This window comes from Arachis hypogaea, chromosome 16 (assembly GCF_003086295.3).
Source record: "Arachis hypogaea cultivar Tifrunner chromosome 16, arahy.Tifrunner.gnm2.J5K5, whole genome shotgun sequence".
NCBI lineage: Eukaryota > Viridiplantae > Streptophyta > Magnoliopsida > Fabales > Fabaceae > Arachis > Arachis hypogaea.
In genome coordinates this window covers 14,058,380-14,070,412 of record NC_092051.1, presented here as the reverse complement: position 1 = coordinate 14,070,412, position 12,033 = coordinate 14,058,380, and the positions used below count along the sequence as shown (strand labels likewise).

General features: G+C 36.3%; 2 protein-coding genes across 2 annotated transcripts; one reads left to right on the top strand and one right to left on the bottom strand.

Annotated features, from left to right (window-relative positions):
* The first annotated feature begins 7,641 nt into the window (after positions 1-7,641).
* Positions 7,642-8,208, top strand: LOC114925476 (uncharacterized). Its single transcript, XM_029293798.1, has one exon. The coding sequence runs from the start codon at positions 7,642-7,644 to the stop codon at positions 8,206-8,208; it is 567 nt and encodes a 188-aa protein (XP_029149631.1).
* Positions 8,209-10,469: 2,261 nt separating this feature from the next.
* Positions 10,470-11,006, bottom strand: LOC140179999 (protein MAIN-LIKE 1-like). The gene is made up of 2 exons (XM_072220376.1): positions 10,990-11,006; positions 10,470-10,932 (listed from the first exon to the last, which is right to left on the bottom strand). Exons 1-2 carry the CDS (start codon positions 11,004-11,006, stop codon positions 10,470-10,472), a joined length of 480 nt encoding a protein of 159 aa, XP_072076477.1.
* Positions 11,007-12,033: the final 1,027 nt, after the last annotated feature.

Sequence of the window (12,033 nt, the reverse complement as noted above, 5' to 3'; positions counted from 1 at the left end):
CTAATTGAAATGACTTCTTCCTATTTTAACTCCTATTAACTAGTGTAGGAACGTGCCATAAAATTATATAAAAAATTTTTTATTAAAATTTAAATAAAAAATATATATAGTAATTATTATTATAAATATTTTATAATTTAAAAATATTAAAAATAATTAATATTTATTTTAATCAATTTGAATTGGTTGAATGATTATCTTATTTGTCTGCTTAAGCAAGTATTTAAAGTTCCAATCTCACCCTTACTAAATAGAGTATCAATATGTGGTGGATTAATCCTCAACTTGCCGAGTTAGAAAATTCGTAGAAAAAAAATTTATTTGTCTTTAAAATAAATTAATTTTTCATTAATAGCAATACTTATGGACTTTTGTCTTTGTTGAAATTTACTTAGGACACTTTTATTTATTGGTATCATATTCATTCTTAAAGTCAAAACAATATGATCAACATTGTTACTTGTTAAAACTTCACATTTTATGAAATAATTTTTAAATTTTCAAATTCATAAACTTATGTCATTACAAAAGTTATTAGATTGATTAATATTTCTTGATAACATGGTGTATCGAAACACCATCATTGAGTATTAATTAGTGTAAAGAGAAACCAATAATAACTTTTGTTATTCAATATATAATTTATTCTATTAAAAAATAAATTAATATTTCCTAAATTTATAAATACATTTTTTTCTAATTTCTTATACCATTTTATTTGATAATATTTACTATTAAAAAATAACAAATGACCATAATATCTATATATATATGATGTGCAAAATAATTTCTTATCTTAAAATTAATTTTGGTTAGTGAAATAAAATTTAAAATATTTTTTATTTTCTTACTCAAATTTAAATTTAAATTTAGAATTGATTAATGACTATTTTTTTAATTTCAATAAAAAAATAAATTGATTAGATGCAAAATATTTAGCATTTAATAATTTCAATCATTTAAATTTTAATTACCAAAAATGGAATTAAAAATTAATTATAAATTTAATAATCGATATATATATATATATATATATATACACACGTAAATAATAATATCCAATGTATTAATTATTTATTTTTTTGACAGAATTAATGTATAATCTATTGAGAATTGATTTATTATCCAAATTTTTTTTCATAAACTTTGTAATATTAAAAAATAGTGATCTGTTATTATTATTTAAACAACTTTTCATAATTTTTTAATTAGGTAATTAACTTAATTAATAACTTTTATTATTATTTTTATAGTAAAAAAATTAGTTTATACTATTTACATATTTTTCACTACTAATAAATAAATAAATAAATAAATAAATATTTACACTATTATATTTATTGTCCTAGATGATGACTTAAATTACTTATCTTATATGTTAAATAATATTTTGTATGTTAATTTATTAAATATTAAGATAAAAAATTGTTCAATAAATTATATAAATATTCATTACAGAAAAAAAATTTATATATCATATATAATAATCCTTAATATATATATATATATATATATATATATATATATTTTAATTATGTGAGTTATTATTGTTATTTTTACTTTTTTTGTTACATTAAAAATAATATTTAAAAGTAAAAAAGAGATAATTAATTTTTTTTAATTTGAATTAAAAAATGTCTTGTAAATATATTCAACTTTTACATATATTAAGTGTTATAATATTAAATAGTATAGTATTTGCTATAATAATGACTCAAAATATTAATCTAAGATATATTTGGGCCTAGTAAGACCTCAATGGAAGCAAGATCAACTAAAATCCATTGTTAAGGTCCCAAATCCGACTTAGGTTCATTAGCTTAAAGGCTCAATGCAGATGAAGTCCTCACGTCCCCTCTTAAATAGACTCAGATTGGATCTCCGTTGCTAGTTAGATATGATAATGAGTACTCAGAGGAGCGTGAGAATTCCCCTTCTCATCCCTCTCTCCTATTTAAAAAAAAAATATCCCTGTTCCTTCTCTGTCATTGCAGGTTCTTCAGTTTTTGTTTAATTACTCCTTAGGAAATGCAGATCTCCTCGGTAAACTTTTGAAAAAAATTAACACAAAAAGACATAATGTAATAATCATAAAATAATCAGTTCAATATAATTCAACACAATTTATAACATATTTGTTATAAAAAATAACATTTCAAAAGGAGAAAACATAAAAATATATTCCAACATAATAACATAACATAATTTTTTGGGATGATATTGAGCGATGTAGTGACGGACTTGAGAGGCAGAGAAAGTGAGTTAAAGAGAGAGGATCGAGGCTCGAGGCTGAGAATGAGTTTGAAAGAAAAAGGAAGAATTCGAATTGGAGGCAGAAATTAGGGTTACTAAATTCAAGAAATGAATTTATGTATATATAAATTAGGATAAATTAATAATTTTATTCTATGGGGCGGGTGCGTATGTCTGTGTCCCCATTAGGGGTGGCAAACAGAAAAACCCGTCTTGTCTCGCCAAAAATCTACGATCTGGTGGGCTAGCCTGCCCGCCCCGCCTAGTAAGGCGGTCTAAAATTTTTCTCCTACCCCACCTAATGGTAGGCTGGTGGATTGGCAGGCTTTCATTTTTTTATAAATTATTAAATATTAAATAATATATATAATTTCACAATAATTTTAATAAATTTATAATTTCTAAAAATATAAAATAATTATAATTATAAATATATAATAAACATAATTATAAACCAAATTTTTTGAAACAAAATAATAAAATCAATGTTGTCTAAAGCAAAACAAATATTGTCGAAAATATATAATTAAACATCTTCAAGTTTATAATCAATCAAACATAAAAATATAATCCAAAATATAAATAGAACATCTTCAATTATCATCTTTATCCTCTTGTAGATTAATAACATCATAGAAATTTGTAAAAAGATGGTCTTGACAAAATAAAAGCTTGGCCCAACGGGAAAACCTGCACCGTCTCACCGAAGCGCACCAAAGCTCATGGATTAGGCAGTGCGGGGTAGGCAGACTTTTTAAGTTTGGCAGTCTCAAATTTTCAGCTCAACCCTCCTTTTTTGTCGGGTTATGCGGGTCAGTCCGACGGATTTTGGCCCGTTTGCACTCCCAAGTTCCCATCCATTTTCGGGTGGCAGGTCATGAGGATTTCACGTGTCCCAATCTAACCCTAAAATGCGAGTAATCCCTGCAAATACATTTTTTAGCTGTTTTTGTGATCATCCATATTGCTAGCATTCATTGGTTTGTGACGTGGAGTTATTCTAGCCACTCAATAAATTCTCAGATAATCAACGTTTAAGTTATATCATTTTTATACAATCACATGTATCCTTATTATATCATTTTTATTAAATAATTTAATTTTTATTTAATTTTGGTCAAATCATATAATATAATTAATTAGTTATAATTAATGTTGTTCACCCTAATGGTTTAATTGAAACATATCGAAACTCTAAAGGTAAAATTAAAACTAAATGTTAAGAATAAAATAAAAACAAAATTGTATTTGCTATCTTAAAATTTTTTTTTATAAAAAATTTATTTATACATTTTTAAAATGCATCACTTTAATACAATGATTTTTATTAAAAATAAAAATTATGATAAATATCTTATATATTTGTTAGTAAATTATATACAAATATTTTTTGAAGTATATCATTTTTATTATATAAAAATAACTTAAATACTTTTAAATGTGATTATGATAATTCATTAAGTATTATATTTTTTTACTAATTTATATTTAATAATTTACCTCTAACTTTTAATCATAATAAAAATGTAAGATATGATGCCAAAAAAAAAAAGCTAAAGCGACATAAATTTTTCACTAACAAAAAAATATATTTTTTTATTTTTTAGACACATATCTATTTTTTTAAGTTATACATTTTAATTTATATAAATTAATGACAATTAAATGTATAAAAAATACTAATTAATAAAAAATAAAATTTAAGATAAATATGTCCTGAACAAATTGAAATAAAATAAAAACTTTTAATTATGATCATTTATTATAATCACATATATTTACTTCAATATTTATACTTCAAAAATTCAGTATATTAATATTTTATATTTTTATTTTTTAATTTTAGACTATTATAAACATTAGTTACTCTCCAATAATGACAATACTTTTAAAAAAAATAAATATAATTAAATGATCTTAAAGTTATATAATAATTTTCAAAATAACAATAAAATATACAATTACTTAAAATATAATATTTGTGTAGTAATTGAATATAAAAGTAACATATAATATCATTTCGTAAGCAAATAAGTGTTTAATCAAAGAATTTAATATTTATATATATAATAATATGACAAAATAAATAAAAGTTTGAGTTTAATCATAATTTGTAACTGATTTGATTTAATAATTAAAAAAAATTGAATAACCCTTTTTAGAAATATGCCAATTTAAATAATATATATTGAAGATAAAAAAAATATAACTAAATTATATAATACAACATAATATTCCTAAAAATTTGTTTTATAGCAGATCTAATATCAAGATATTTATCATCATATATAGTAAAACACTATAATAAGCCAAGGAGAATGAAATTTTACACAAATAAGCCAAATGGAAAACTGGTTCATGAATCCACCAATGCGCATTACTATATAGTTTGAATCAGGTTCATTCGAACTCTATTCACACATAATTCGAATCAACAATCATGTTGATTCGAATTATACACAAACGCGCACACACACTAATTCGAATCATGTTGATTCGAATTACTCATGATTTAATTCTGCCAATTTTTTATTAAAAAATTAATAATTGATTAAAAAAATTAATAATTTAAAAATTAAGAAATATATATTTTATTTCATGCATTAAAAAAAAGCTAACAAAATATTTTATTCTATACAAAATAATTTTAAAAAATGGCTTAAAAGATATTAGGAGTACTATAAAAATGTGTAATGTCCTAATAATTTAAGCCATTAAAGAAATACTCTACATAGTCAATAATAATTTAGAAATTAAAAAAATATAGTTATAACCAGTATTTACCTAAATTATTAGAATATTACAAACTTTTATAGTACTCTTAACATTTGTTAAGCTATTTTTTTAAATTATTTTGTATAGAAAATGGCTTAAAATGGCTTAAAATTCCCTTTGTTCTAGGCAAAACAATTTAAAAAAAATGGCTTAAAAAAATGTTAGGAGTACTATAAAAAATTGTAATGTCCTAGTAATTTAGGTAAATAACGGTTGTAACTATATTTTTTTTAATTTCTAAATTATTATTGACTATGTAGAGTATTTCTTTAATGTCCTAAGTCATTAGGACATTACAAATTTTTATAGTACTCCTAACATTTTTTTAAGCCATTTTTTTAAAATTGTTTTGCCTAGAATAAAGGGCATTTTAAGCCATTTTCAGCCAAAATGAATTTTAATACACCATTCAACCAAAGCATAATTTAATATAATTCGAATCTATACGTTTCGAATTATACTTGTACATAGTTCGAATTGACTAACGTCGAATTACATGCATGCATGAAGTAGTAGTAGTTTGAAACAATATGTATCGAATTAGATAGGAGAAATTCGAATCAATTCAATTCGAATTACTAAGGAAGAGTGACGTTAGATGTAGTTCGAATCATATTAATTCGAATTACTAAAGTTTGTGAATTCGAAATTAGTTGATTCGAATTATATATATAGTGCGAATGAAGTTGATTCGAATTACTGTGAAGCAGAGCTCTATATATATGCTGTAAACGTGAGTTGCTCTAAACAGAGAGGTGAGATGGCTAGTGAGGATAGTTTTCTAGTCTTGGTACACCACAGAGGGGGGATTAAGAGAAAAACTCGGTCCGGTGTGAAGTTCACCGATAAGGATCCTCTATGTATTATCGTGAGGCCTATGACGAGCTACGATGCCCTCGTTAGCTCTGTGCTGGTGAAGCTTGGTCTGGAAGGAGTGAAAAGGGTTAAGAAGTTTTTCTATCGCATTCCAACCACGGTGCTCCATGATACGGTGAAGTATGATTGTTTCACGATCGGGAGTGATGAGGACTTGCAGGTCATGTTTCTTTGTCGCAGGCAGTTTCCCGAGGTGAGGACACCAGAGCTGTTGGCAAAGTTGGTTGACGTGGTATACAGCTCGGGTGGTTCGAACCAGAATACCAACACTATAGCCACGGTGGCCGGTTCAAGCTCGAGACCTGCAGTTGCTTCATCCTCCGTACCTGTGTATGAGCCACAGATCCAGCCTGTCGCCTCCCCTTCGTTCGCTGTTGATCTCAGCGGCAACGTTGGCGACGAGGTTCGATATGGGGAACATCTTCCGACCGAAGTACATTGTCCTACACCGGCTGGTGTTGGTGAAGGATTGTTTGATGATCCAGATGACGATGATGTGGAGCCGGATATGATCGCTGATGACAGTGGCGATGATCTCGGAGCGAGTGATCCGAGAGGGGCTACAGGTGGATCTAGTTCTGGCACACAGCAGTACCCACCCCATTTTTCATCGTTGGACCTGGATGCCATGAGGCAGGATGGACATCCTGGGTAGCTTACTGGATTTGGCGCTAGAGATACGGAAGGGTCTACCGGTATGACAGAGTTCCAGGTTGGTCAACAATTTTAGGATAAAGATGAGGCGCTGTTGAGTGTGAAGACCTACAGCATCCGCCGAGGGGTACAGTACAAGGTAGTTGAGTCTGACTATCGCAGGTATGTGGGAAAGTGTTCTGAGTTTGGGAATGGGTGCACATGGTTGATTCGGTTGAGTCTCCGGCAGCGCAATGACATCTGGGAAGTCAAACGGTACAACGGACCGCATACTTGTCTCGCCACCTCCATCTCCAGCGACCATAGGAGTCTGGACTACCATGTCATAGCGACGTTCATTATGCCAATGGTGAGGGCTGATGCATCCGTCAACATCAAGGTGCTTCTAAATGCCACGGCCGCACACTTTGGGTTCAGGCCTACGTATAGGAGGGTATGGATGGCGAAACAAAAGGCCGTTGCTGTCATCTATGGGGACTGGGATGATTCGTACAACGAGCTTCCTAGGTGGGTGTTAGGAGTTCAGTTGACGATGTCTGGTACTGTTGCAGTCCTCAGGACTTGTCCTGTTCGAGTTGGGGGACAGCTGGACGAGTCTCAGGCTTTTTTTCAGAGGCTATTCTGGACGTTCCCCCTTGTATCGAGGCTTTTCGTCATTGCAAGCTGTTGGTGAGTATTGACGGCACCCATCTATATGGCAAGTATGGGGGAACGTTGCTTGTCGCGATTGCACAAGACGGGAACTCCAGCATACTCCCTGTGGCATTTGCACTAGTTGAGGGTGAGAATGCTGAGTCTTGGTCCTTCTTTCTCTCCCACCTCCGCCACCACGTGACACCTCAGCCAGGTCTGTTAGTTATTTCAGATAGGCATAACGGCATCAAGGCAGCGCTCGAGGCTCCTGATGGGGGATGGCTACCTCCGGCTGCATACCGGGCATTCTGCATTCGACATGTAGCAGCGAATTTCGCCCTCACCTTCAAGGGCAAGGACGCCTAGAGGCTTCTTGTGAATGCCGCATATGCCAAGACCGAAGTGGAGTTCGACTACTGGTTTGACATTCTGCGCTCTGAGAATTCGGCAATGTGTGAATGGGCAAACCGGATTGAGTATTCGTTGTGGACCCAGTATTGTGATGAGGGTCGGAGATTCGGTCACATGACGACCAATATCTCTGAGTGTGTGAATTCAATCCTGAAGAGGGTAAGGAACCTCCCTGTGTGCTCGCTGGTGAAGGCCACATACGGAAGGTTGGCAGAGCTATTTGTCCGTAAGGGGAGGGAGGCCGAGGCGCAGCTGGGCACCGGACAACAATTCAGTCAATACCTGGTAAAGTGTATCGAGGCCAACCTCAAGACGGCTAGGTGCTTCACGGTGACTGTTTATGATAGGGATAACTCGGAGTACACCGTAGCAGAAACGACTCCGACTGGTTCGTTCTCACTGGGTAGCTACAGGGTCTCACTAGGTTCTCAGACTTGTGATTGTGGATACTTCCAAGCACTTCATTTCCCGTGTCCACACGCACTGGCATGCTGTGCCTACTCACGTCTTACTTGGCAGCCATACGTCCACGAGGTCTATCGCCTTAGTTCCGTTTTCGGTGTCTATCGGCTGGGATTTACACCTCCAATTCTGGAGGGTTTCTGACCACCATATGACGGGCCTACCGTTATACCGGATCCGAACATGAGGCGTGCGAGGGAGGGTCGTCCGAGGTCCACCCGCATACGTACCAATATGGATGAGGCAGATCCGAACCGGCCAAAGAGATGTGGCCTATGCAGGCAAGCAGGACACACTCGTCGGAGTTGTTCGCAGGCCGGAGGAGCCACCCACACGGGGGGAATGAATAGGAACGTGCTGTTGTTTGTTTTTATTTGTCTTTGTTTCGTCAGTTGTATTTTATTTTCGTTAGAAAGCGATGTTCTAGGTATGGTCATTTATAATTTTTTAGTGATGAATTTTGTATTTCGACCCACATATGTATGTTGAATGTCTTTCTAATTATAAAATTAAGTTACATAAACAAAGTACACATTCTGTGGAAGTGACTAATACAAAATACGATAACATCAACGTAACTGCTGCATGAAATAATGACCTAGGGCACTCAGACATAACACCGATAACAAAAACAAAATACATAATACAAACATAAAGAGACATCATACACCATCATCCCCCAATCATCTAAACAGGTGCGACCCCGTGAAACAACGGCGTGGAACCCGTGTCCTCTGACCTCTCTGTATAAACGGCTCCTCATCCTCAATATCATCGCCATCATCATCCGGAGCAGGCTGTGTGGGCGTCCCGGGCGGGACATGTATGGGTCTGGATGATGACGGCCTAGCAACTGAATGTGACCCAGGAGTATGTGCGGATGCTGGCGTCCCACCGAGGGCAAAAGCCTGCACAGGAGCCGCCGTGGGAGGCTCGTTCAAATCTACATCTAACGGAGCCTGTGTCCCTGTCGTCTGACCCCGTCCTCGGGCAGCCTCATCCTCCTGCATGATGGTCTGGATATCATCAAGGAAATGTGGTCCACCGAACTCGGCGACAATCCCATCACCAGCAAGGAAGTCTGGAAACATGGACCCCGAACTCACCCATGGCGTACTCTCCTGAAGTGTCTGGTCGTCACCGGGAACACCGACGAAGTAATCTCCGAGCGGTCCTATGCCAAGCCCAGTGGCAGTCTGACTCGAGGGATCTCCCATACCAGATCCATACCACTCACCATCATGCCCCCCGTGAACGGGCCTAGCATCCCCCATAGCAGCACCTCTTCCAGCTGCACCCCGACCATGATCAGGGACATCGTCTCTAGCAGCAGCCCCCCTCCTCCTGCCTCCACGCCCACGTCGTCTCCCGCCCCCCTACCAGCCTCATCACCCTCCTCCATAGCATGATCCAGCTACCGCCACTCACGCTGGCTACGACGTGTCCCGACGCCTGTCAGGAACGTCGTCGACTCGCTCCATATCAGGAACTCGGCCGGCACCCCTCTGCGTCGCCTCGTCCGGAATAGGAATACCTCTCTGATCCCCCAAGTACATCTCTGGTGACAAGAATCTCTTTCCGTGCTGATGCCACCATCCCAAGAACTCATGCGACGGACTCGGGTCGGCCACGATGTCGAACTGTAAAATGTGCTCCGCTCGAGTCTCCCAGTGAAGATGCCAGTACTGTAAGTGGGACGGGAACCAACGGTCACCTCCTCTCCCGTCCTTCGACATCAAGAAGTCGATGTTCAGGGCGGGATGCAGTGGGGGCTGTACGCCGCCAAACTGCGGTAACACTCTATCAACCTGATGCCACTCAACCACCGCAAAATATATCAGGGACGTCACACACCGCCATAACATCGTATGCCTAGGCTCCAAGACCTCCGGATGGACAACCTGGATGACGTCGAGTGCGCTATAGGGCATACATATAAATTGAAAAAAGCAAATGAAATCCATTTGACGAATTTGTTAAACGATATAGACTGAAACAAGTATTAAATATAAATATGAGCTTAGCGCACTTACATCCCGAGGCTGTAGCAAGTCGATCCTCAGTCGAACATTCTGCACCCGAGGTCCCTTGTTGCTAATCCCAGGATTGTAACCTGACCACCTGCTTAAGAAGTTAAACATTGTACTACATTCATGAATGAATTTAAAAGCCATTAAATTGCTTGCAAAATTGAAAATAACTACAACAAGAATACATAGTAGAAAACAATAGTGGTACCTCGAGGAAAGGGGCCAGCTAAACGCATCATACCCACGAGGCCTAAAACCAGGAAACTGCCAAAAGATCCACGACTGGAGTAACTGTAATGGCCCACCTAACTTCACGACATGTCTGTTGGTCACTCGGCACATGCACTGGTACAACCACGCTAGTGCCGCCGATCCTCAACTGTAGCCACCCATCTCCTCAAGCCTAGCAACGAAGGGTAGCCATCTGATGTGTATACGATTGCCGGACTTGTTGGCAAACAGCTGGGTGCCCAACAACATCATGATATAGGCACGGGCAAAGCGCCTAACTGTCTCCTCATCGGCCCCGTCGGGGCACTCCCCAAAAGTCTCCTGGAACCAGGTGCAGTTCACTGCAAATTTTTTAATTTGGTTTTCAGGAGGTAAGACGCCGAGCAACTCATGAAACCACTGCCAAGCTGGCCGGCCACCCTCAATGTATAGGTGGAAGTCTGTCAGGAAACCACTAACGTAATGTCCGTCCACTGGCAACCCTAGCTGGTACGCGACGTCCTGAAGCGTGATGGTGCACTCTCCGAACGGCATGTGGAAGGTGTGCGTCTCAGGCCGCCACCTCTCGACGAATGCACTCACAAGGGGCTCGTCTATGCGGAACCATCTGTCGTTCAGTCTCGCAAGATGGTATAATCCGGCCATCTGCAAGTACGGAACGTACCTATCATCAAGACGCATCCCCTGCTGCCGCCGCACGCTCGATATGCAACGCTGGGGCTAGCCAACAGATGAACCGCATAATTAGAACAAATTAAAATACCACTAACATATAAAATTCACGTCGTAAAGAACCAAAAAGGTAATCATTAACCGTTAACAAAAACCATTAACAAAAACCACTAACATAATCCACATGCAAAAATCATTAACAAAAACCACTAAAATTATCCACATGCAAAAATCATTAACAAAAATAATTAACAAAAACCGCTAACATAATCCACATGCAAAAACCATTAACAAAAATCATTAACAAAAAGCGCTAACATAATCCACATGCAAAAACCATTAACAAAAACCACTAACACTAGCATAAACCACTATCAAAAACCATTAACAAAAACCACTAGCCTATACCACTATCCTAAACCGATAACAATAACGTAAACCACTATCAAAAACCATTAACAAAAACCATTAGGCTAGACCACTATCCTAAACCACTATCAAAAACCATTAACATAAACCACTAGGCTATTACCACTATCCTAAACCGCTGATAAAAATCACTATCCTAAACCACTAACAAATACCACTATCATAAACGGCTATCATCAAAGACTACCATTAACCACTAACAAAAAAAGCTATCAACAGCGCAATATCAGAAACCACTAACCTCGTTGTTGATCACCTCGGCGATATGAGCAACTCCATCCAAACGGTAAAGCCTCCCCGAATCGTCCCCATCGCCTGAATATGCCGCTCCGGTCTTTGTCGGCCCGATTGTTGGTCGTTTTCTCTGTGATTTGGTGGGGTTTAAAAATGAAGAAGTGATTCGAATGAACTTGGTTCGAACTCCTTATATAGGTGAAACACTTGTAATTCGAATCAATTCCACTCGAACTACCTATTGCAACCAAAATGCACGTAATTCGAATCAATTGGATTCGAGCTACCCTAGGCCACGTGCTCCAAGTAATTCGAGTTAATATAACTCGAACTATGCATGCATAATTCGATACTACTTGATTCGAACTACGTT

Bases quoted from the DNA above. Each gene is read 5' to 3' on its own strand.
- LOC114925476 (XM_029293798.1), top strand. From the start codon at position 7,642: ATGTGTGAATGGGCAAACCGGATTGAGTATTCGTTGTGGACCCAGTAT.